General features: G+C 46.5%; 2 protein-coding genes across 5 annotated transcripts in view; one reads left to right on the forward strand and one right to left on the reverse strand.

The window, feature by feature from the left end:
* On the forward strand, positions 1-18953 carry WSB2 (WD repeat and SOCS box containing 2). Of its 3 annotated transcripts, XM_019950229.3 has the most exons (9): positions 1-117; positions 6091-6259; positions 11475-11719; positions 11876-12007; positions 14961-15061; positions 16211-16383; positions 17087-17197; positions 17310-17417; positions 18030-18953. In XM_019950229.3, exons 1-9 carry the CDS (start codon positions 105-107, stop codon positions 18190-18192), a joined length of 1215 nt encoding a protein of 404 aa, XP_019805788.1. In that variant the 5' UTR covers positions 1-104; the 3' UTR covers positions 18193-18953. The 3 variants fall into 3 exon arrangements, with proteins under 3 accessions (XP_019805788.1, XP_004310936.1, XP_019805789.1); XM_004310888.4 differs by lacking the exon at positions 1-117 and having other exon boundaries at positions 1277-6259; XM_019950230.3 differs by lacking the exons at positions 1-117; positions 6091-6259; positions 11475-11719 and adding an exon at positions 14292-14372 and having other exon boundaries at positions 11894-12007.
* RFC5 (replication factor C subunit 5) overlaps positions 18838-25838 on the reverse strand; it is a 12284-nt gene continuing 5283 nt past the window's right edge. The window contains exons 6-12 of one of the 2 annotated variants that reach the window (XR_002179429.3): positions 25567-25726; positions 24771-24852; positions 24249-24378; positions 23601-23678; positions 21733-21787; positions 20396-20661; positions 18838-19316 (exon numbers count right to left, since the gene is read on the reverse strand). Coding sequence is in view for 1 of the 2 variants with exons in the window: in XM_004310889.4 (XP_004310937.2) it covers positions 20565-20661; positions 21733-21787; positions 23601-23678; positions 24249-24378; positions 24771-24852; positions 25567-25726 (602 nt within the window). In the remaining variant the exon portion in view is untranslated. Of the gene's footprint in view, positions 19317-19786; positions 20662-21732; positions 21788-23600; positions 23679-24248; positions 24379-24770; positions 24853-25566; positions 25727-25838 lie in introns of those variants that run through there. The other variant, XM_004310889.4, reaches the window with a different exon arrangement.

The raw sequence follows: 25838 nt of genomic DNA on the forward strand, positions 1-25838 counted from the left end.
GGCCGGGGCCGGGGCGGGGGCGGGCGGCGCGGGGGCGGCATGAGGGCCGGCGGCCCGGGGGGCTGAGGCGCCCGCCGCCAGCCGCGGGGCCGCGCGCGTCCTCCATGGAGGCCGGAGGTGAGTGGGGCCGTGGCGCGCGTTCCCCGCCGGCGGGGCCGGGCCCGTTCCCGGGGGGGTGGGGCGCGGCCTCGGCCGGGGCGGGGGATGGGGACGGCGGGGGCGCCGGAGCTGGGCCGTCCGCGTCGGCCGGCGGCAGGGTGCGCCCCGGGCGACCAGCTTTGTTTCGCTTTCGCTGTCAGCGGCCGCCACCCCGTCTCCCGCCGCCGACTGGACCCGGGGAGGACGGGCCTCTGCGCGGCGGGGATCCCCATCCCCGGGACAGTCAGGGGCGCCCGGGGCCCGACGCCTCCGCCCGGGTGGGACACGACGGGCGCCAGGCCCTCGGGCGGGGGCGGGTGATACCCGAGAGGGTGGGTGCCCAGGTGCTGCACTCGAGGTCTGGGTGGGAGTCCGCTGTGCTCCTTACAGGCTGTGTGATCGTGGACGAACCGCTTAACCCAAGTCTGTTTTGTAGTTGCACAATGGCTTAATAATAGTATTTGCCTCAGCGGGTGGTTGGGAGCTTCCCAAACTTGTCTGTGCGTGAAAATGGGGTCTGGAATCCCTATTGAAAAAACATATTCCAAGCCTCTCCCAATAGAGACTGATTTGTAGAGCCGAGCTGCCGATCCTGGTGACATGGATGAGGGGACAAGTTTAGGATACACCGATGAGTGAGGTACTTGCCTCTCTCCTTGTTAACAGCTGTCATCAGAAAACGGTGTGGAAGTCGGAGAATATTGGAAGCACTTGGAGGGTCAGCCCAAATGACCATGCAGCCTCAGTGGGAATGGTGTGCTTGTTATGCAAAGGCCAAACCTCAAGACGCGTACTTAAGGCTTCTTCTTTCCAACCACTTTGCCCCTAAACCCCACTAATAGAAGTTTGGGGTGGGCTTGTGATTTATTCTGGGAGTCCCAACTCTTGAATATACTCCCATGCTTAAAGGCGGTTTCCTGAGGGGAAATTTCTCAGAAGGGGGGGGTCAAGGCCTAGGCTCAGGATTTGTTCCAGAACCTCTTTGTATTCTTCCAGTGAAGTTCAAGCTTCATTCTGGTCAGGAGGATTCTGATCGTGGATGTTTTTGTGTTTCCCTGGCTTCTTTGATGGAGCAGGGATTGTGGGTGGGTGGGTTGAAATCAGGGTTTTCCCTGGGGTGGTGTAACTTTTTAATTTGGGAAATGACATTTCTTTGTTTGCTGGAGTAAGGCATTCAGTACCAGGTGTAGAGGTAGCTCTCTCTGCCTTCCCATCTAGATAAGGGCTTTCTCTTCGGCGAGTTTGTTACCCATAGAACCGTTGTTAAATGGCCCCTACTGTTTGTCTGAAATCTTATGTGAATCTTTTTATAGCTTCCGCTGTCTATTCCATTGACTCCTTTTAGTTTATATCTGGAAGCGATCTGGAGCTAGCCTCCCTTTTTAGCAGGAATCTGTTTCCAGTTCTGGGTTTTTCCTAATGATTGACGACTGTGTTTTGGGGTGTGGGCTGAGCTGTTGAGAGCTGCCAAGCTACCGGTAAAAAAAAAAAGGCCAGAGTTTTATTCTTTTGAAACTGAATAAAGACCATTGTAATGGGACTAATTGTAATGGACAGCAGTAGATATCTTCAGAGTAGTGGTTAGAACGTATTTATTCATTCAAATATTTATTGAGTGTCTACTATGGGCCAGGCACTCTCTAGGCCAGCACCGGCCAATAGAAATATAACGTGAGCCAGATATGCAATTTGAAATGTTCTAGTAGTTGCGTTAAAAAAAAAAAAAGTGAAACAGGTGAAAGTAATTTTAAAATTATATCTTTGTCAATCCCGCATATCTAAAATATTATCATTATAACGTAATCATGAATAATTATTGAAAATTTTTAGATTTTTGCTTTTGTACTGTCTTTGAAGTAAAGTATGTACCATGTACCTAATGGCCCATCGTAATTGGGACTTGCCACGTTTCAGAAGGTCAGTAGCCACGTGTGGCTAGCAGTTACTGTATTGGACAGCACAGCCCAATAGCAGTGAACAGTTCGGAATGAGGGTGGGGAAGAGAGAAACAACAGTTACATAAAGAGAAGCAAGCAATCAAGAGAAGTTGTGCGAGTGATAGTTATAAAGAAAATTCAGTGGAGTGAAAAGAAAGTGATTGGGCCACTTTGGATAGTGAGGCCAGGAAGGTCTCTGAGAAGGTGACACCAGCACTGAGGCCTGAAGGGTAGGCAGAGCAGCTGGGCGAGGATCTGGGGCCAGCCAGGCAGAGTTTTCTGAACGGATGGAACATCTCATGTAGAGATCTCAAGGCAGGACAAATCAACAAGCTTCCTGCCGGCTAGAGTCATTCATAGCTTCTCTCTCTCTGTGTTCAGGCAAATCTCCTTTCACAGAAGAGGCCCATGGTAAATGTCTTTCCACTCTGCCTGATTATCCAAACACATCCCAGTGTTTAATTAGAAAACTCAGATCCATAGGCCTTTTCAGCAAGAAGGGCCAGGGCAGGTACAATCCCAGATGAAGCTGGATCATCTTGCCTCTGGTTTTTTTTTTTTTTTTTTTAAAGTTCTGCACTAATTATGGCTTTCTTTTCCAGCAGCCAAGTTTAGTTTGGGCCCAGCCTCCTCTTCAGAATCTCCGTAGTTCCTTCGGTTTTTTTCTTATTTTAGTTCTTGGATTCTTGAGCCTGAAATAGCAAGAGATTAAATCCCCAAATCACAGAAATAGAGTGTGAAATCTGGGTATGGCTTATGTTTAAGAAGCATTTCATGTAAAATGTTTGGCAAAGGCATCATAATAGTCTAAGGGGCTTCATTTCATTTATATTATAGAGAGATACCATGTATATTTATTCCACAAATATTTACTGAGTGCCTGCTCTCTGCCAGGAACTCTGCTAGGCACTGGGGATAAACATACAAGGTCCCTGCTCTGTCGGTGGCATTGATGTCCTAACTGGAGGGAGACGGATAATAATCATAATGGTGATTGTGATGTAAAGAAAATAAAGTGAGGAGTTATGAAGGACATTGACTTGGGATCAGAGCAGGGCTCTTTAAGGAGTTGTCATTTGAGCCAAGACCTGGATGAAGAGAAGGTGCCAGGCATGCAGGCATTCCAGTCTGGAATAGTCAGCTATTCCAGAGAATAGCTGGTGCAAAGGCCCTGAGGTCGGAACTAATTGAGCATAGTCGAGGAGTGAGAGAAGGCCAGTGTGCAGGACTTCTAGGGCAGGGTGAGGATTTTATTCTAAGAGTGATCGAAACTGATCACTCTGAAAGGTGAGGAGAATGGGTGTTGGGGGCCAGAGGGGGAGCCAGGAGAGCAGTCTCCTAGCAGAGGGAGCTAGGAGTCTGCTTAGTGAGAGATGATGTTGCATATATGAGCCAATGTTGATGAGACGATGTTGCATAGGTTAGAATAGCAGCCGGGAGATGGAGGAAAGTTAGGTTTGGCAAGTCTTTTGGAAGCAGATGCAGTAGAACTAGTTAATGGATTTGGTTTGGGAGGTAAAGAAAAGAGAGAAGTCAGGGGTGACCCCTTTTCATATTGTGTGGAGCCTCCATGGTGTCGAAAGGATGGATAACGTGCGTATTGTGGAGGAAGCGAACCAAGTGTGAATATTACCAGGGTGGAATGAAGTCAGGTGATGAAAATGTACCTCCAGATCAGTCAATGTCATTTAATATTTGACTCCATCTGGCTTCTCAACCTCAGCACCACTGACATTTTGAGCAAAATAATTCTTCGTTGTAGGGGCTGCCCTGTAGGATGTTGAGCAGCATCCCTGGCCTCCACCCATTAGATGCCAGTAGCACCCCCTCTGGTTACGACAACCAAAATGTGTCCAGACATTGCCACATGTCCCTGGGGGGCAAAAGTGCCCCTGGCTGAGAACCACTGGACCCCATGAGGAGGCATTAACAGAATAGGGCTCTTTTACCTTAAGAAGATATCTAGAAATAATGGGAATAAACGCCACGGGGTTGCTGCGTAACACTGAGTCTTGTTTTGGATTTACAGTATAAAGTAAGTTCTTACCATGCAGATATTCACATCCAGAGGACTGTGCTCAGATACACAAGTAATTGTGTAAGTGAAAGGATCGCCTGTGCAAACACAGATTTCTAGGAGGAATTACCTGGGCGTATACAAATGCCAATTTAGACAGATCTGATATATTAAAACCTAGATTTAAGCATAGAACCTCAGGGAATTAATATTCTCTTTACAAAGGAAACTTCCTTAAATTTTCTTTAAATAACAAAGCCATAAAGGCTTAATATGATTTATTAAAATTCTATTTAAAGACAGAATTTTCAGCAATACATTTATTTCATGAAACAAGATATACCCATGTATTTTCCTATAATGCATGTCAGAAAAATATATATATATATACGTATAAATATTATTTACATATATGCATGTTTACTGTCTGTTTCATTGAATCCAGGATATCATGGATTGTATTGCCAATATGTGTCACTGAAAAAAATACTGCCTATTTAACTATGAAAAGTCATCGCTTGACACATCCTGATTTTAACAAGGTCAAACTGAGAAGACTTATAAAGATGTGTCCTAAAATATACGAAATAGGGGCTGTTTAAATTAGTATCTATCTGGTAACAGCTATAAAAAGGTCAAAGTCTCAAAACTGCTAAAGTGGAACATACACATCAGACAGTGACCTCATTCAGGATGGAAGCCAGTTTTTATATTCCTATGTAACACAATTGTAGCGATCAAAAAATCAGTTCTGAAGGCCTTGAACTTACAAGCTTTGTCAGCCATTGAGAATCTTCCGCTGTAGGGGAGACTTGAACTGGGGACTGCCCTTCAGGTCGATGAAGAAGCACCAGTCCAGCCCCCGCCCTTCACAGGATGCTGTGCTAGCCTCCCCCCTCCGCCCCCCCCCCCCCCCAAAAAAAGAAACAAGGATTGAATCGGCTTGGTGTTTGAAGGCAGCTGCGTAAATTCCCAGCTGGGGGTGGCGTCGGGGCAGAGGGAAACTTGTCACTACAGGAGAGAAAGAAATAAGGAGAGTGGGACTTCCTTCCGCTTTGATAGTGTGAGATCTGGGTATGCTTCTGGGTTGCTAATCTCAGTGGGATTCTCATAAGCAGAAAATGAGTCTAGGTGTGAACTCAGATGAGCTACTTGGGGCACGACAGGGAGGTGTGTGTGGCCGGCGTGTGGCGTGCAGGGAGACGACCGGAAAGGGAAGGCTGGGGCCGGTGGGGTGGGCTGGGAGGCCGGGTCTCAGCTGCCTTTATCTGGTAGGCTGGTGGGAGCTTTGGAATGTATTTGAAAGAACTGTCAAGATGTGATGTGCGTTTCAGCTTCAGCAGGGTCCCTGGGGGCAGGAGAAAATGCATCAGGAGAGTCTTGTAAAAGATCGGAGCAAGATGGGATGAAGGTTTAGGCCAGAACAGAGAGGAGATGGAAGTGGGAGGCCAGATCAAGAAGTCTGAGTGACAGGAAGCAGGGCCAGTGCTGAACATTTTAGCCTTGATGATGGAGAGGATGATGGGGAGGATGACGGGGAGTGAGAGGGAGCCTGTGAGTTTCAGATATTCCTTCTTTCACCTGTTTCCCAGTAGCAGGTTCTTTTGGAGAGACCTTAAGTGCATCTGAAGGCTTCCTGATCAGCATCGTCTGATCCTTGCCTGGCCTGTCTCCTTTCTTCCTCTTCGGGCTTTCATAGGAAAACGAGGCCTCCCTTCACTGGATTCACTCTTACAAAGGTTACTCTGAGTCACGGTTAACCAGAAGTCAGGAGTGCCAGCACTGAGTAACCCCACTGGAATTCGGCCTGTGGCTACTGTTAGTGCCCCAGGTCATTTAAATGACAACTCCCTCCCAGAATCCGGACTGTCACTTTTTGCCATGGGGAGATCTTGGTGGCTTTCCAGTTTCTGAGTCAGCAAGGTGGTCAGGGGCCTGGTTCTGCCCTTACCCTCGAGGTGAGGGTGCCTGTTTGAAGCATGCTGTCTCCTGCCCCAGAGGAGCCACTGCTGCTGGCCGAACTCAAGCCCGGGCGCCCCCATCAGTTTGATTGGAAGTCAAGCTGTGAAACGTGGAGCGTTGCCTTCTCTCCGGACGGTTCCTGGTTCGCCTGGTCTCAAGGACACTGCATTGTCAAGCTGATCCCCTGGCCGCTGGAAGAGCAGTTGTAAGTTCTTTCACACCCAAGGGAGTGAGGGAGTCCTGGGGAACTGAGCGCTCTCCCAGATGGCTCCCTGCCCGAGAGCAGGAGAGGGAAGGTGGCCAAAACAGTTCAGCAATTGGATCGGTGAGGTTTCCAGGGTCCCAAATTCTGTACCTGTGAAAATGAACTCCATCGAGATTATGTTAGCCCTGAGTTTCTTTTTTTTAACAGCTTTCCTGAGATATAATTTACACGCCGTACAGTTTGCCCATTTAAAGTGTGCAGCCAGAGGCCCAGCTGGGTAGTTAGGCTTGATTATCCGGCAGCTGCTGATGAGGGATGACTCCCCCTTACCAACTAGCTGTATTTTAAATTTCTCTAAATTACCTGAGTCCTTTGGAGGCAAATAAACTTGTCTTTCACAAAAAAAATAAATAAAGTATACAGCTAAGTGACTTGAGAATATTCACAGAGTTGTGCATCCATCGCCATGATCAATCTTACAACATTTTTGTCGCCCAAAAAGAAACCCTCTAATCCCCCTCTGCTCTCCAGCCCTGAGCAGCCTCTCATCTACTTTCTGTCTTTATAGATTTGCCTATTCTAGACATTTCGTACAAATCGAATCATACACTATGTAGTCAGTTGACTGGCTTCTTTCACTTAGGGTACTGTTTTCATGGTTACCCGTGTTGTAGCATGCTTCATGACTTCATTCCCCTTTACTGCCAAATAATGCTCCATCTTATGGAGACACCACATTTTGTTTATAAGTTTATCCACTGGTGAACATTCAGGTTGTTTTCACTTTTTGGCTATTAGATAATGCTTCTGTGAACACTTATGTGAAGTTTTTGTGTGGATATATGTTTTTGTATATGTTTAACTGGTTGAGGAACTGTCAGACTGTTTTTCAAAGTGGTTCCAGCATTTTACAATCCCACCAGCAATGTTGGAGATTTCCAGATTTTCCACATCCTGACCAACACTTGTTATCGACTGTCTTTTTTTTTTTTTTTTTTTTTTTGTGGGCGCGGGCCTCTCACTGTTGTGGCCTCTCCCACTGCGGAGCACAGGCTCTGGACGCGCAGGCTCAGCGGCCATGGCTCACGGGCCTAGCCGCCCCACGGCATGTGGGATCTTCCCGGACTGGGGCACGAACCCGTGTCCCCTGCATCAGCAGGCGGACTCTCAACCACTGTGCCACCAGGGAAGCCCTCGACTGTCTTTTTGATTATAGTATAACCATCCTAGTGGGAGCAAAGTGGCATCTCATTGTGGTTTTGATTTGCATTTCCTTGCCCACCTTTTCATGTGATTATTGGCCCTTTGCATGTCTTCTTTGGAGAAATGTCTATTCAGATCCTTGGTCCATTTTAAAATTGGCTAGTTGCCTTTTTTATTATCAACCAAGTTCAGTTCCTGATATTAACTAGCTTTTCTGTCTCTGGGCTGGACAAGTCCCAGTATCTGAATGCTGTGAGCTCCCAGTCAGATGGCCCAGCATCAGTATTTTTTTCATTTGTCACAGGGCAACTCTATGTCTGTATTTATTTACTCAGCCAACAGTTGTTGTAGTCTTCCTTGCCTGACCCAGAGCCAGGGGCTGAGAATCCTGAAATAAATCAAACATGGCCCCTGCCCATGAGGGTCTCATTTGTTTTGCTTTAAGCATTTCTTACAAGTAGCACGTTAGATTTAAGTTTTTTATAAGTTCATCCTGAAACTTGTTGCCTTGATAATAGGTAACGCTGATGAAAATTTGCTGAGATGGGTACTCTGCACGCTGCTGGGGTTGAGGAGTATAAATTTGTGCACTTGCTGGAAGGAAGGCCATTTCGAGGACCTTAAAACTGCTCTTCCTGCGATTAGGAATCTCAGAAATGGGGTCATCTATTTATTTATTTATTTAAAAACTTTTATTGGAGTACAGTTGATTTACAATGTTGTTATTTTCTGCTGTACAGCAAAATGAATCAATTATACATATACATATATCCACTCTCTTTTAGATTCTTTTCCCACATAGGTCATTACAGAATATTGAGTAGAGTTCCCTGTGCTATACAGTAGGTCCTTATTAGTTATCTATTTTATATATAGTAGTGTGTATATGTCGATCCCAATCTCCCAATTTATTCCTCCCGCCACTTGCCCCCGGTAACCATAAGATTGTGTTCTACATCTGTGACTCTATTTCTGTTTTGTAGATAAGTTCATTTGTACCATTTTTTTATAGTCCACATATAAGTGATATCACATGATATTTGTCTTTCACTGTCTGACTTACTTCACCTAGTATGACAATCTCTAGGTCCATCCATGTTGCTGCAAATGGGAGGTCATCCATTTACATACACTGATTTTCAACATGAAATTAATCATATGGTAGTTAAAAATCAGAAATAGCTTAAAATCTGGTGATGAGAGAACGCTTAAGGAAATTTTGGCATTGCTGTATATTTCTGTAGCCATCAAAGATTGTTGTGTGTGTTTTTTGTTTTTGTTTTTTTTAATCACAATTTTCAGTTCCTTCTATACTCAGTTTAATGGTAATGCCAAGATCATTATTTATTGGTTCCCCCAGTCTAAATACAAGGGACTCAACTTCATATCCAGACTTAAATCTGATATAGATTTATAGTCTGAAAAAGTATTTTTTAAAAAGCATAAAGTGGGAAATCTGTTACTTCCTTGAAAATCACTCTTGTATTCAAATATATATATTACTATACATAAATATATCTTTCCAATATTAGGGAAAATGTAAATTTGAGCATTAACCCTTTATGTGTATCTTTTGTTTAATATAATGAGGGAAATATTGTTTAATATGTTAAATGAGCAGTTACTTGTTTTAGGGAAAAATCACACATTTTGAAGAATAATAACTTGAGGAAATGCTTACAGTACAAGGCTTACTGAAAAAAGCAAGCTATGAAACTGTATTTGCAGTATGATCCCAAATTTGTTTTTGAATAACATGTGAATGTACACATAAATTAAAAATTCATCATACAGTGTTTACTGTGGTTAGAGTGGTATTAGGATCTGGGTAATTTTTATAATTTTCTCATTTCCAAAATTTCCCCATGTTTCACTATTAATTTTATAATTTAAAATAATTGTTATTTTAAAAATCCTTTAAAAGGGGAAATCTGGGGCCTTTATATTCTTGTTAGGGTTGTTATACATTTAAAAAAATCATATAATGTAGCGCTTTTGATATTGAGCAAATAATTGATAATAACTAGATAAATGTACTACTACTTTTAATAAAATTTTCTGAAAATTCAGTTTTGGTGAAGTTAAATTCTCCTAATGACTGTCCCCGGCCCCGAGCGGCCCCCTCCCACAGTCGTGTCTGCCACCTCCCGTGTAGCTCATCCCTTGAATTCATTGCAGACTCTGAAGTCCAGGGCATGTGCTGAACACTAGGCTAGGACACCCAAGACTTGACTACTAGTTCCCGTTCTGCCCCCAATTTTGTGACCCCAGGAAAGTTATCTCTACCCCTAACATGTTAAATTTATGATAGTAAAATGAATTACTATGCCAATGTGCCTTAATTCCTTTGGAATAAAGTAGCTACAGATGTATCCCTTAATTCAAATACAGAAATCAGGATTTTATAAAAAAAAAAAAAGGTAACTTTGGAGGTTCTGAGCTGGCCTACAGAGCTCTCCCCATAGCTTGCCTTTTCTGTGCTTCTCCCCTGGATGGCCAACTAAGGCCCCCGAGTCAGGGCTAGGCAGGTCTTCGAAGTGTATGTGTCCGCCTGGCTGGGGCCGGATGTGGATTGGGTGGGCTTCATTGAAAAGACATTCAGTGTCACATTTCAGATGGTCTGTCAGAACGACACATTTTCAGACCACGTTTGGCCATTTAGACCAGGGGTCGGCACACTTTTTCTATAAAGGCCCAGATAGTAAATATTTCTGGCTTTGGGGGCCGTATGTCTCTGTCAAGACAAGTCAGCTCTGCTGCTCGAGTGTGAACACGTCCCTAGGCGAGAGGTGGGCAGACGAGCCTGGTGGAGGTGGGAGACGGCTTCACGTACAGAACAGACTGCCATCCCGGGCACACTCCCGCAGCCTCTGCTTTAGAATGACAGACTTTCAGAGTCGAAGGAGCCCACGTTTGTCGCAGTCTCTCCCTTCTAGTTCTGTAGGTGAGCTTGCTTAAAATTCTTTAATATATTTCGATGATGCGATTGGCAAAAATATGACTTACTTAACTTTTCGGGAATAGATGTAATACAGAAAGAGGTTCAGCTGCATGTATGTTGGCTATAGGATTTTTCATGGAAATGAGTCCCAGCTTTATCATCACTCTTTCCCCCAGTTCGATAAACCACGGAGTGTGGCCATGTAGCAAAGCAGGACTGAATACTTACAGTGATAAAGTGTACTGCAGATAAGTGTTCTGCGTTTGCGGGCCGAACCCCAGGACTGTTTAATTGCTCATGCCTTTGAGACATTGTCTGCGAGGCAGAGTGGTGGGCAGGGCCCTGTTTCTTAGGGACGGAGTCTTATTTAGCTTGTCTGGGCCTGTGTTTCAGCATAAGTTGAAGGTAAAAGGAAAGGCTTGGGCCACTTTGAGGTCAGCGTGCCCCTGAACAGCTCTGTGAGTTCTTCCCTTCATTGCCCTGCTGGTTGGTTCCTGGACTGGATGTGCCATCAGAGAAGTAAATGAAAGAGCCTCATTCATTGATTGGAGCAAAGCGAGTGAAGGTGGAAATCGGCATGTACCAAGCAAACTGTTGGCCCGAAAATTGGGTTTATTTTCCTGCTCCTTGGGGACTTTCTAAGCTAGAGATAAGGGGGGTATGAGGCAGAAGAGTGGCACATGGTTATTCAGGCTCTAAGTTCTGTCCTAGTTCCAAACCTACAGCATGCTTTCTTTCTCATGAGAAACATGGAGTGCATCTTTCCTTCCACGCACCAGAACCCAGGAGAACTTTCTGAAGAAGCAAGTGGCTCCCTGGAGCATCTGTGATCTAGTTTTCCCACAAGGCAGGTCGCCCCACTGCAGGACTGTCACAGATGGGATGAGCCACGGCCAGTGAAGTCTCTGTTACACAAATTCTAAAAAAAAAAAAACAAGAAGAAAGGTCGTACTAGAATTCACTGAAGGCCTATTTGTTTCTAGGATTTCAAAGGCTTAGGTACCCCAGAATGAAAAGTCGATTGACTTGGTGGCAATTTCAGACTCATTAAGAACTCTCTGCTTTTCCCAGCATCCCTAAAGGGTTCGAAGCCAAAAGCCGAAGCAGCAAAAATGATACAAAAGGGCGAGGCAGCCCAAAGGAGAAGACGCTGGACTGTGGGCAGATTGTCTGGGGCTTGGCCTTCAGCCCGTGGCCTTCTCCACCCAGCAGGAAGCTCTGGGCACGCCACCATCCCCAGGTGCCAGATGTCTCTTGCCTGATCCTTGCTACAGGGCTCAACGATGGGCAGATCAAGATTTGGGAGGTACAGACAGGTAGGTCATTTCTGGCTGGGATCAGGCCCCAGGGGGCTCTCGTGCACATTCCGATCAGGGACCAGAGGGGCCGCCAGTTGGCTGAGGGGTGTGGCTGTGACCTGTAGACCAGAGCTGCCTCTCCCCCTGATCGAGTGCCCCTCTCTCTCACGCTAGGGCTCCTGCTTTTGAATCTGTCTGGCCACCAAGACGTCGTGAGAGATCTGAGCTTCACACCCAGTGGCAGTTTGATTTTGGTTTCTGCATCCCGAGATAAGACTCTTCGCATCTGGGACCTGAATAAACATGGTATGGAGGTGATGGAATGACTTGGCAACCCCAAAATACTGTATTTGCTCCTCTCTCTACTTGACCAGTGTCATTTTATCCAGAACAGTGTTTCTCAACCTTTTTTTCTGGTATTGCCTCCTGAGGAGACTTTTTAGACATGTTTTTCCTAGTCACCCACCCAGTCCCCTCACCACCTGGGAGATTTTCATGCCAAAAATACATCGACTATCTCTTCAGGTACTGGATGTGTATCTGTGCTTTGTACATTAAAAAGGTCAGATTTTTCTGGCCATCAAGAACCAGTTTTCACCCCTCTCGATGATACATGGTGTAGAATAGGTTTTCTCAGCTGTGGCACTCTTGCCATGCTGGGCTGGATGATTCTTTGTTAGGGACCTTCCTGTGCATTCTGGCGTGGAGCAGCATCCTTGCCCTCTTAACCCGTGAGATGCCAGTAGCACCTTCTCTAGTTGTGACAACCAAAAATGTCTCCAGACAGAGCCCAGTGTCAGCATAAAGGCCACAGCCTCCCCGGGTTGAGAACCACTGATCTGGAAGAAGTCATCCATGTTGGGTACTTCCTGTTAGAAGTAAAGTTTCTTTGTACCGTGGAATCTAGGTCTACAAGAATCCTCTCAGGCTGGGGTGGGGAGGGGGGCGGTCAGCCCTAGTGCAGTTCTGCTCTAAGCAGGACTGTATCCCGGAGCAGCCCGACGGAGAATTCCATACATCTCTGGTGTTTCTCCTCAGCTGGGAGGGTGACACAGGGAAGGGGAATTGGTTGCCAGGCCATTTCTCCCTCGCAGGCGTGGAGGGAGGTGGAAGGAGGAAATGGGGACGTGGGCGGTTCATGAAGAGCACCCTCGTCCCTGATGATGCAGAGTCCGAGCGGTGACTGTGCAGCTCTCCACACCACGAGAGGGGCCCCGTCCCTGCCCTCTCAGAAACGAGCCTGATAACTTGTCAGGCAACTAAGGAGGTGCTTGTGGTGTCCTCATCTGAAGGCATCGAGTCACACGGCGCGCCCTGGGTCCTGTCTGCCCGTTGCTGTGGAGCTTGTGGCTGTGTGGTCTGAGGTGGGCCTGCTGACTGGGAGGGTGCTCAGACGCAGTGCCTTTTTTTTTTTTTGCGGTACGCGGGCCTCTCACTGCTGTGGCCTCTCCCATTGCGGAGCACAGGCTCCGGACGCGCAGGCTCAGCGGCCATGGCTCACGGGCCCAGCTGCTCCGCGGCATGTGGGATCTTCTCGGACTGGGGCACGAACCCATGTCCCCTGCATCGGCAGGCGGACTCCCAACCACTGCGCCACCAGGGAAGCCCCGCAGCGCCTTTTTTAATGAGTGTCGCAGGCACCTTGCCACCATCTGAGGCAGGGAGGGAGGACTCGCTGAAGGGGCTGAGAGTGGGCAGAATGGACTAGGCCAGTTACTAGGGCTTTTCAAGGAGAGGAGGGGACTCAAGTAGTGTCCCAGGCACGGGGCCCTGCCCTCCCACCCTGCCTTGATTTATTCACTCACACCTACCCCGGGGGAGCAGGTACGCTTCTTACTTGAGAGCTGAAGAAACCATGACTGACTTTCATAAAATTTATTTCTGTATACCCACACATACACGTGAATTCTTAAATGCATATGTATGACCATATACATTCTTCCCCCCTTTTTGGGGGCTTCTCCCCCCAAACTTTCTCATCCTCCCCTCCTTTGCATTCCTCAATAATCCCCCTGCAGTCCTGTCACCCATGCTAAATAAGACCCTTCCATATTGCCTTCCGTATTTTTCTCTATACTTGCATAATCCTATTCAGACACTCACTTTTTTTTAAATTATTAGTTTATTTCTGGCTGTGTTGGGTCTTCATTGCTGCACGTGGGCTTTCTCTGGTTGCGGTGAGCGGGGCCTACTCGCTACTCTTCGTTGCTGTGCGCAGCCTTCTTATCGCAGTGGCGTCTCTTGTTGCGGAGCATGGGCTCTAGGCGCGCTGGCACATGGGCTCAGTAGATGTGGCTCACAGGCTCTAGAGCGCAGGCTCGGTAGTTGTGGCGCACGGACTTAGTTGCTCCGTGGCGTGTGGGATCTTCCCGGACCAGGGCTCGAAGCCATGTCCCCTGCATGGGGGGACACTTAACCACTGTGCCACCAGGGAAGTCCCAGACACTCACTTTTATTTACATTTATGGATTTGGGGGTCATTGTTTCACAAAAATGGAATCATATTCTTCACATTTTTTCTGCATTTTTCTTTTTTATTAGACAGTACTCCATGGAAAATCTAGTTCCTTAATTTCATCTGACTTAACAGGTGGAATACTACCCTTTATTCATCCATTCCTCTGTTGATGGGCATTTAGCTTTTTCCCAGATGGAGATCTGAAGAGATGACGTGAGTGACCTAGGGTTATGCGCTGAGTAAACAGTGGAGCCAGGATTCAAGGCTGAGTTTACCTGCCTCCAGAGCATGTGGCCCTAATTATGCTGCACCACTGCTCATCCGGACATCCTGGCGAGGGTGGGAGGAGGGTGAGAGTGGGATCCTTGTGGCCAGGGGGAAACCATTACAGAGCATAAATGACAGAGAATTGAAGGTAAACACTTTCAAATTTGGAAGGATGCTTCAGAGTAACTGAGGTGGTTGGGGGACCTAAAAAGAATGTTCTCTGTTATCAAAGGAATGTATCAAACCTGATCTGTGGACAGCCTTTGTCCCACTGACCTTGTGGATTTTGGTGAAACAGTAGGTAATGATTTCCCTTGGGCATTATAACGTCATGTTAATAGATTTCAGGTATTTAAATGACAAATCCTGTCATATTTCTTTCTCTGCATTAAAAAAGGGGCCCGTGGGCTCAGCTGCTAGAGAACCGCTGGATATGGCGGGTGGGGCTGGGGGGAGGCACCACTGCTGGTTCTTCAGGCTTCCTGCTCTGTGGTTTTGGGAGTCGGCTCACCGTGTGCTCCATTTCTCTGACAGGTAAACAGATTCAGGTGTTATCGGGCCACCTGCAGTGGGTTTACTGCTGCTCCATCTCGCCAGACTGCAGCATGCTGTGTTCTGCAGCTGGGGAGAAGTCGGTGAGTCTCAAACTTGGGGTGCCCTTTGCTCTGTTGCTTCGGTTCAGGGAAGCGGCCTCATGCGTGAGAGGGTAAGTGAGCCAGTGTCCTTGAAAGCCGCCTGCAAATCAGCCCCAGCGGGAGGCACGCTGCCAGGCTGAGGCCCCTCCTTTTCTGATTTGCACTTTGACACAAACCAAAGGAGAGGAGGTGTTTGGAAGCAGATCGCTCCCGTCATGTCATGGGAGGGCTGTTTGCCTTCACAAGATGGGAAAGCCATGTTTTTTAAATTTCTTTCCCTGTTGGAGTCTACGATTTTAAAAGTTGCAACCCACATGTGTATCCAGATTTCCTTTGAACCATCTAATTTGAATCCACCTAATTAGGATTTCCATTCAAATCATAAAATGTACAGTAACTCGTTGAACTTTGTCCTGAAATCCTGTCTATTGTAACAAAAGTACTAGAAACCCAGGAACAGTTTGGGAACCGATTGTTTTTTACATCTGCATTGAGCTGTTGTTGGCTGTGACCGACTTGGGAAAGTTAAGAGTTCACTATTTGGTACAGCTCAGGTGGTTAATCATTGATTTGAGGCTTGGAACTATGTGAAAGTGAGTTTTCTTAAAGGAAAAAAAGAAAATACTTCTTTTAATGATTCTCAGAAAGGTTTCAAGTAAGGAGCTAGGTCAGACCTACAGCCGTGGGGCAGATTTCTGTGGTCCTGTAAACCAGAGGCGGGTGTCAGATGGCTCTGTTGGCTGACCAGGAATTCACCTCTGACCCCTATTTTTGGTTTCAAGTGAAAGGACAAGGTAGCCCTTGGCTTAGGTCTTCAGCATGCATTGCCCTATTTGCTAAGAGCGCTCAGAAGCAGGACCCAGAAGCTTCCCCTGAGCCATGCTGGCTGCTGTCTTCCTGAGGTCAGTTGGTTGATTCTCCCCTAAAGTAAGCTCCTTGAGCATGTCTGTTGGTTCTGTGCCTCAAGAATTCAGACCTGTCACTTTATTTAGGCCAGTATGACATGTTCTAGAAGAAACATAGAAAAGGGGCTGGAGCACTTAGCTTCCCCTGGCTGTGCGGCCTGGAGAGGCAAGGCTGTGCCTTCTCCTCACTGTTCACGTCTTGAGCACTGTTTCCGTCCTGACCAGGCACCTGTTCTTCCCACAGGTCTTCCTGTGGAGCATGCGGTCCTACACATTAATCCGGAAGCTGGAGGGCCACCAGAGCAGCGTGGTCTCTTGCGACTTCTCCCCCGACTCTGCCTTGCTCGTCACGGCTTCTTACGATACCAATGTGATCATGTGGGACCCGTACACTGGCGAGCGGCTGCGGTCACTCCAGTAAGGACTGCCTCCCCGCTTCCGCTTCCCGGTGGGGTGTTCGATGGGAAACCTGTCTTGGTCCAGGACACAGTGTGTTCGTGCTTATTCTGAGGCACTGGTGTGCAGCAGTGTTTCATTGTCAGTTCTCAAATTAGCCCCGAGTGCCTTCAGGTCTCCGGCTATAGGAGGCTCTCTGTACTGCTTTGGATTCAGCGTTATGAAACCTCACAGTGACTCTTTCTTTCCACTTACTAATAACTGTAGTAAAAGGTTCAGAATGATCCTCTTATTGAAACTGTTATTTCCAAAGTGAATTTTCATGTTCTCACCAACTTGGTCTACTTTTCCCCTTTGTCTCTGTTGTTTTCTGAAGCAAATAATAGGTAGTCCTATAATTATCATGTATCTTAGCCTAAAAAAGACTTTCAGTTTGTACTGTGGCATTAAAGCGAGGGCTGACCTACTTTGCGTAAGGAAATTAGCACAGGGAATATTAGTAATCCTTCAGCCCCCTCCACGAGACACTGGAGCTGTATGAAATGCACTTGTTTCCAGTTGTCTTTTCCAGTCTGCAAATCCCCAGGTTTTCCACATGGGGTACGAGACATCTCTGGAACCTTTTTGTGGCCATGGCACTTTGGCCTCCTGCCTGGGGATGAAAGGCGGAGGGCGGAGGGCAGCCATCACTCCAGGCCCACCTACTGTCCTGTGTCCTCCTCAGCCACACCCAGCTCAACCCCCCCATGGATGACAGCGATGTCCACATCAGCTCCCTGAGATCTGTGTGCTTCTCCCCCGAAGGCTTGTACCTCGCCACGGTAGCGGATGACAGGTAACGAAGAGAAACCTCTTTCTGTGGCCTCAGAGCAAGTGTTGGAAAGGGCTTGTAGCATCACCCTTGGGGTCTGGCCCCAGGTCTGCTGACACGTCCCTTTCTCCTCCAGGCTCCTCAGGATCTGGGCCCTGGAACTGAAAACTCCAATTGCGTTTGCTCCTATGACCAATGGTCTCTGCTGCACATTTTTTCCACATGGTGGAGTTATTGCCACGGGGTACGTATCTGTTAGCCGAACAGATGGGTAGTGATTTCTGCTGAGTATTCCATGTAGCTTTTTAAGGAAAGAAAGCATCTAGAATTTTCTTGCCTGTGAGGAAGGCTTTAAGGAAATCTGAGATTACATAAAATTCTGATATTCTCTTCTAATAGAGTTTATCATTTACTCTTAATATTTAGCCTAAATGTCAACGTGAAAGATCTACAATTCATGCTATTAACAGGCCAAGTCTGCAAGGAAGCGGAAAGCAAGATGATGCAGCATTTATATAGGAAACCATTTAGGGCAGAGACCACCTTACAGGGAACATCTGTAATTCAACAGGTGGCACTCTTCCCTGTTACATTTGAACCCATAGTATGATCTATAAAGGGCTGTACTGACAGAGACAGCACTTTGGAACCAGAGGTGCCTTGAGTTCTCCTGCTGCCCTCAGCAGCCTTAATTACTCAGCACCACAGCCTTCATATCTATTTCCAAGGTCCAGGTTGCGTTTCACTCTCTAGTCTCCTGCCAGTGCAAGTGAGAGTAGAAACGTTGATATCTGTCCCAATGAAAACAGACATTTCCAAGGTCTGCCGTAACGCACTGGTTTCCGTCTCATTTCAGGACAAGGGATGGCCACGTCCAGTTCTGGACGGCTCCTCGGGTCCTGTCATCACTGAAGCACTTATGCCGGAAAGCCCTGCGAAGTTTCCTAACAACGTACCAAGTGCTAGCGCTGCCAATCCCTAAGAAAATGAAAGAGTTCCTCACATACAGAACTTTTTAAGCCAGTCTCCGTAGTCTTACTTGTTTCCTCTGTAGCAGGATAAATCTTCCTGACAAGTAGCTGGAGCAGTGGGCCAAACATCTGGTCTTGGATTGAAATAGAATCTCTCTTTGGGATTGTGAACAGAATGTAGCAAAACCAGATTCCAGTGGCCTCGCCAGGGCCAGGGGTCTCTTCCCCATGAGGTGTGAGGGTCAGTCGTAGAAGAGGGATTCCACTTCTGCAGTGACGGAGCCTGACCTTAACCTTCAGTCCACTTAATGGACAGCAGTGCTGGACCCTCTCTGGTCATTTTGATTCCAAGAAGTTTCCACTCCCTCGAATGGGAGTGTCCGTCGTTGATGCAGATGCAGAGGAGGTGTTGGTGAAAGTTCTCTCCTGCTGGTCAGAGCCGCTTTGATGTGGACAAGGGCTTTCCTTCCTCTGACCCACGGGACAGTTTTCACAGAGCCGTCTAGGGTGAGATATTACTTAGCTTAACTAAAGTCCAGGTGACTCAGAGGCCATGCTCCTGATACAGACACTAGACTTGGCTTTTTTTTTTTTTTTTTAAGAAACAATGGCGTGCATGTGCTGGAGGCCAGATTTGTGTGTCATGTTACATGGGACGTATTCCTCAACTGCATGACTGTATCAGTGGCTACTGAATTATCTGTCAGTTGTTCACCAGTTAGCATATTTATTTGTATTTTCTCAACAGATGTTAAGGTACAACTGTGTTTTTCTCAATGGTATCTAAAAACCATAGTACTCAATTCCAACAGTTGTGAAGATGTCTCTTAATTGTGTGAAGAATTGGTGTCGTCATCATTTCAGCTGATTTTCTTCTGTACAAGATCTGACTTGACTGCTTCACCTCATTGGACTCATCAGCCAGTCTCAACTCTGCCCCTAAACACAACTAGCTCTTTCAAAGTACTGTTCTTCGTGGCGTATAGTTATCTAATGAAGACACCTCATTCAAACAAAATCTGCCTTTGGAAAATTTAATATATTTTAAATTATTTTAAAAGAAATGCAACATCTTATCCTTGGCTTTCTTACTAGGTGCTTTGTGGAGGCCTGTGTACCATGATAAAACGTGTTGAAAAAGCAGAGGAGTCTCTCCTCTGCTGCCTTTGTTGCTGAAAGAAAAACATTTCAAGATGAGAGGCTTTCATCGAAGGAAAGAAAGTTAAAAGCTTTTGGCTTGCCGTTTCATTTTTTCCATTAAGGAAAAAAAAAACCCACCTTTTAAAACTAGTGAGTACAACAAGACAGCTGGGAATGGACTGGGCAAAATTAAGTTTTGTGGTTATCTTGAAATATCGTGTACAGTGTAGCCTGAGAGGCTCTGGGCCACCTCCTTGAGCCCCTCACCCCACACCCCCAGCCATTAGCTTCAGACTTTGCTTTTGTCCTTTGGCAGCGAGGCCTATGTGTGTGATGCACATAACCTTCTCCCTTTTGATAATATAAGAATTGGACACCTTTATAAAGAACAGCCTCCAAAGAAAGTTGATTCTCTGATATCAGGGACGGAGGAGGCTTTTTCATATAAATGCAAGTGGAACAAGTCAGCGTCTGTGTAATTGGCTAAGGAAAGAGGAGTCACTTGTAACACAACAAGCAAGCTGCTTTATTTTTATTGTGCAGAACACTATCACACATGCAGCACAAATGCTCGCAGGTAAACTGCATTACATTTAGATTAAAGATGAAGAGTCTCAATCCTTTCAGCACTTGCAGGTTTAGAGTCAGGCTTAGTCTTATGTGCCCTGGGTTAAACAAGCCAGTGTTGAATGACCTCTGGCCCCAATAGCATCATTTAAAATGAATGTTTTCGCTACTGTCCACACCACAATTGGGAACCTGCTAGCAACTCCTCTACTTCAAAAGGAGAAATAAAAAGGCCAGTTTTAAAGTAAGAAAGAAAATTGAATCCACTTTATAAGAGTATAATAGTTTGGGCCAGAAATCCATTAACACCTATTTAAAGTAGCGCCACAGATTAGATTTACAAACTTAACTCTGAAGATGTTCTTTTTACCTTGAGTTGGAAGACACTTGGACTGTATTAGATTTGAAAGCCTGATATTCCAAATGGGGTAGCCCATTTCCTATCACCCAGGCAACTGAAGGGTAAAAGCCTTAAGGCTACAAAGGTTTTACTTTTCCCCCCCCTTATAAAACACAAATGGGCAGTGCAGTGAGAGAGCTGTACCTTAAAACTGCTTTGTACATCCCTGCTCCAACCAGCCACAAACACGGTACTTTGGGTACATGTCTGCCCACCCATGCCTGGAACAATTTTCTGAAAGTGGGGGTGACTGTGTCCCCTGCTCTCCAGTCACTGCTGGGCCTGAGAATAGGCAGCAAGTGGTCCTCAGCATCTAGGCTTCTGTGACAATCAGGTCTCTGGTGACTTGAAAGGCGGCAATGAGGGAACTCAGCTGTATCTTCTCATTGGTGCCAACAGAAAGTCTGTACCTAAAAGAAATCAAACAAAAGGTAAGAAGAGAGAATATCACAACAGCTGCCTTTTGAAGAGAACAACAGCAGTCAGACTGAAAGTTGGCCAGAGAAGGATTGGAAAGAGGTGAGAGAAATTCATTCTGGGCAGCAATCTCGTGCATGTCCCCTAATGTTTTTGTTGCCTCAAACACTCCTTTATAAATTTTATTCAAACTGGGGGCAGGGGGGAATATTAAATTAAAAAAAAAATTGTTCCCAGTAGCAGTGTTCTGAACTTAACTTTGTTCAAGCTCTATACAGATATGCAAAATTTATGTGATTAGGCATTATTTCTTCACCTGCAAAATGCATCGAGAGGAATTATAATTAAGAATCCCTTCCTCGTAATTCACTGGGAAGCTTGGCTGCCGTATCTGTGGTTCTGTGGTCAATAAAGCAAGACACTGGTATTTCATCTTGCCACCTTTCAAGTGCCCAGCCATTGAAAGCAAAATCATGCTACTCACCGTGTAGTGATAAGAAGTGACCTAATTGGTACGTGTGAAAGCCAACGACGGCAAATTAGTTGGCTTACGTGGACATCTACTTTGAACCTAGTGCTTTTGTCTACTTAAATGATAGCTGCCAGCTTCACTGGGGGCTAATAACTGTGTTTACTGAAGCAGGCAAAGTGGAAAATTGAGTTTATGTTTACTTTCCCTGTAATATGCTTTCGTATGCCAGAAGGCCTTAATAACAGCTGGATAGCTGGCCGTCCCCAAACGACCTAGATGTCTGAACTGAAGCAGGCTTCCCACATAACAAGAGCATGTCTGGAACCAAGGTGGACCAGGCCTCTGAGGTCGAAGGAGAGGCCTTTATCTCAAATGCGTAACCGAGTTGTACCTGTCTTTGTGTTTATCCACGTTCTTCACATAAGCAGCTCACACCCTTCCCTGTGCTTCGTTCAATAATTCAATTCCAGCAAAAACTAAACTCTACTGTATATGAATGATTTAGACAAAACAGTTGAAACCAAGCAAGGAGAAACAACTCACAATGGGGAAAAAGGAGGAAAAGAATTAAAACTGGGAAATAAATACTCACTCAATGTCTGCCATTTTGGTCAATAAATGTATTCGAACTGAAGATGGAAAGTCAACTGGGGGAAAAACAAAATCAAATGAGTGGGGTCTGTCATTACCTACTATATATATAAAAAAAATCACAGAAGTATGAGTTTCCACATCAGATACATAAGACTAACCTCTTGAGGCCACAGATCTCAAGATACCACACCTCTAGGAGGTAAAAATTGCATAGGTTTTCATAGTTTTTATTCATTTTAGTCTTCGGAGAGTAGCCGAAAAGAAAAATGAGCAGGTTCCAGAGTGATCATAAGATGGAAGAGCCATCCACACTGCCCTGTCAGCACTGGGCCGCTCTGTAAGTTACTGTGAAAGCGAAGTTCTCACTTGCTGTCCCAATTTTTTTTTTTTTTTTTTTGGCGGTACACGGGCCTCTCACTGTTGTGGCCTCTCCCGTTGCGGAGCACAGTCTCCGGACGCGCAGGCTCAGCGGCCATGGCTCACGGGCCCAGCTGCTCCGTGGCACGTGGGATCTTCCCAGACTGGGGCACGAACCCGTGTCCCCTGTATCGGCAGGCGGACTCTCAACCACTGCGCCACCAGGGAAGCCCTGCTGTCCCAATTTTAAAAACAAACATAACCACTGTAAAGCAATTATACTCCAATAAAGATGTTAAAAAACAAAAAACATAAATAATTGATTTTTCAAAGTCGATTCATGCTCAGCATCCTCAAAGTGCAGAGCTGGGCCTGAGCCAACCATGTTCTCGGGCAGAATTTCACATGCCAGCCAGCCAGGGAGAGGCCTGGAAAGGCACTGGCAGAACAGTGTTCGTGGACCTAAGTGTCTGCAGGTGGCTGCTGGACAGGCAGAGCTTCTCCACAAGGCTGAAGAGCACGTCACTTAGAGCTCAAAGACACACTCGTGTCTGGTTCTCCCCCAAAAGGGCCAACTGGATTGGTCTGGGGTGATTCACATGTGCTCTCAAGGTAGAGGAGCAATTCTCTGTGCAGGACATACGACCAAGTGTGGACCTAAAGATGGTTTAGTTGAGGCTGCTTTGGTTTTGTGAAGCTAGATCTTCCTCCTCCTTTCTTTTTGGGGAAAATAGCCTTTTAGAAATACAAACTCCAACATACTGCTGTAAAATACAGACCCTTGGAGGAAATAAGTTAGCCTTTAGGAGTTTCTTTCCTGTTTTTCCCCAGCATTCTAGAAGTCAAAAGAGTATTTGGGGGGCTTCCTTGGTAGTGCAGTGATTAAGAATCCACCTGCCAATGTAGGGGACACAGGTTCGAGCCCTGGTCCGGGAAGATCCCACATGCTGTGAAGCAACTAAGCCCGTGCGCCACAACTACTGGGCCCGTGTGCTACAACTACATGCACCTAGAGCCCATGCTCTGCAACAAGAGAAGCCACCGCAATGAGAAGCCCGTGCACCGCAACGAAGAGTAGCCCCCACTGGCCACAACTAGAGAAAGCCCGCGCACAGCAATGAAGACCCAATGCAGCCAAGAATAAAATAAATAAAGTGAATTTACGAAAAAAAAAGTATTTTTGGAACAAGGTTTTAAAAGCAAGACACGGACACACAGATATTGGGTTGGCCAAAAAGTTTATTCGGTTAGTGAATACGTTCAATAAAGTTCTTTGCGAAAATTAAAAATGTGTCTTTTAGTTTTATTTAAACCCGAATGAACTTTTTGGCCAACCCAATAAAAAAAATAAATAGCAAAACAAAACTGAAAATGAGGGGTCAGGTTTACACCTCTTCATTCCTGTTTCTGTTTCCAAAACGAAGCGTCACGTTCCCTCTCCAGCCACCCTCAACCCCAATGCATGCCACCTTCTGCATAGCTTCTGAACTGGGGAAGAACCTAGGTTACCTCTGTGCACGAACAGGTGTATCTCTGTCAGGATGTCATGTAATGCCAACCCCTTTAGAGTTTTCAACTCCATGATATCTAGAGAGGAGCAGTTAAGGCAAAGGGAACAAATTCCTGAACAAACACTGCAGAGAATGACTTGAAAGTAGGGCTTTTCACGCCAACACAGCTGTTTCCTTCACTCTGAAGTTGCACGTGTTGGACCCCAGTTCTTATTTTTCTGTTTTCACCTCCATTAAGGGAGATGAAAGATATCTCTGTCTAGTAGAGAACAAAACCAAATGCATTGCCCAAAAGGCTTTCCATCACTACAGCTAGATTTTAATTTCATAGCAAAACAAAAGTAACACTAACTGCTTGAAAATGACTGCACCTTCCACCCAAGGTCTAAGTGCTTCCCTCCCATCTGAGAGTTAAGCTGCTTCAAGCCATACCCAGCTCAGGGCCCTTCAGGAACAACTTGGGGCATGAAAGACAAGTACCCATCCCCCCCACAGACATCTTGCTCCCATGACAAGCTGAAAGGTGTCCCGTGTAGCCGCTTGTCTTGCCAGTAGGGTGTAGGTGCTGCCTGCAGCCTGAGCTTGTGAGGCCACGTTCAGGCCTTGGGCACCTAATGCACTGACTGAAGGACAAGAGAAAGGATACTCCTGTAGGCCGTGGTGAAGTCTTGATTCAACATCCAGTCCAGAATGTTGGCGATGTCTGACTTGAGTGGGTGCCCTGTGCAGGTGTAGACGGTCTCCTCTGTCACCTTCCCAAAGGCCATGTTGGTGCTCTGGGCAGACAGGGGGAGAGTCACCACGGCTGCTGCAGCCACTGAGCTGCAGGAGGGTCAGGAGGAAACTGCGGAGGCAGCAATGCGGGTGGGCACGGGAGAGCTCGAGCCCTGTACTTTTTACACTGCTAAGAGCTGGCCGCATCAGAGGAGGCCACTGCCTGTCGGCTATGTTACTTTGCAGAGTCCTTCCCTATCTTTCCCTTATTTGCAACAAATTATTCTTTCAATTAATCAAAACACAAAGGTGGGCGTACATCTATGATATACTAGGAGATGTCTTACCAGTTCCAGATTTCTGAATTAACACATCGGTCATGCTCTTGCTTATGCCTTTCTTGAAAAAGTATTCTGAAGCGCCAACTCGAGATGTGCTAGGAACGGTGCCCTACCTGCAAGATGTTCAGAGCCCTTCGCATGTCTCCACTGGAAAGAGTTACGAGCGCTTTCATCCCGTCTTCACTTATGTCAACTCTGCAAGGAAACAGGCAGGAGGGATATAGAGGCCCTGAGAGCACAAATGCTCCCCGAGGGGACAAGATGGACTGTGAAGATCAAGGCTTTGAAACAATGAAAGAGAAAAAAGGGAAGGACGGAGTCAACAATACTCTCCTGATTTACAGGCTCCAGAACTTGCTCTGGCTGCTGGGGACGTGGGCCTCACGTGAGTAGTCACAGCCCAGTCCAAGTCTAGCAAGACCATCATTTGGGGCCAAGCATTGCTGTGTTGAGCAGGTAGCTTTGAATTCTGTTCTCTGGAGAGGAGAGGGTGCTGGCGAGATCTGCGCTCGCAGAGCCCAAGCACCTGTCGAATCAGCAGCAGCTCGGGCTGGCTACTTGATTGGCATCTGATCACGCAGAATGTGATGTCTCAGGACCTTCCCTGCTAGTTGAGAAAGGCTACAGGCTTCTTAACAGGAGGGACCTGGCAGTGTGCAGTTTCCAAAGACAAAGAGTAGGAGGAAAGTGGGACCGCTTCTAGGGGAGGATGATGGACTCCAGTAAGGAACCAAATGACCTTTATGAAGAATGTCTGTGAGCTACCAGGGCGGCCGACAATGAGGTTTACCCTGTGCCAGGCTCTCCCGAGTTGTTTACAAACGTTATCGCCTTCAGACGTACCAGTAGCTGCCTTACATGATACCCAGTCCCCAAGGCCCCGCTTTCCCTGCTTTTCAACATACTTACTGCTCTTCTTCTGCGACATGTTCCAGGCGGGGAACCATGAGTTCAGGGGTCAGGGGACCAAATCGGAACCTTGTACACCGGGACTGCAAGGCGGGGATGATCTTTGACAGATAGTTACAGATGAGGCAAAATCTGGTATTTTCAGTAAATTTCTCAATCACTGGCAAGGGAAAAGAGAACCACCTCACGTCCATCCTGATTCTTCAAGGGACCCAGAAACCCTGAACTTTCCTACGGTCACGTGAAGCGGGGAATCAAGAATGCAAACAAGT

The sequence above is a fragment of the Tursiops truncatus genome, chromosome 13 (genome assembly GCF_011762595.2).
Source record: "Tursiops truncatus isolate mTurTru1 chromosome 13, mTurTru1.mat.Y, whole genome shotgun sequence".
NCBI lineage: Eukaryota > Metazoa > Chordata > Mammalia > Artiodactyla > Delphinidae > Tursiops > Tursiops truncatus.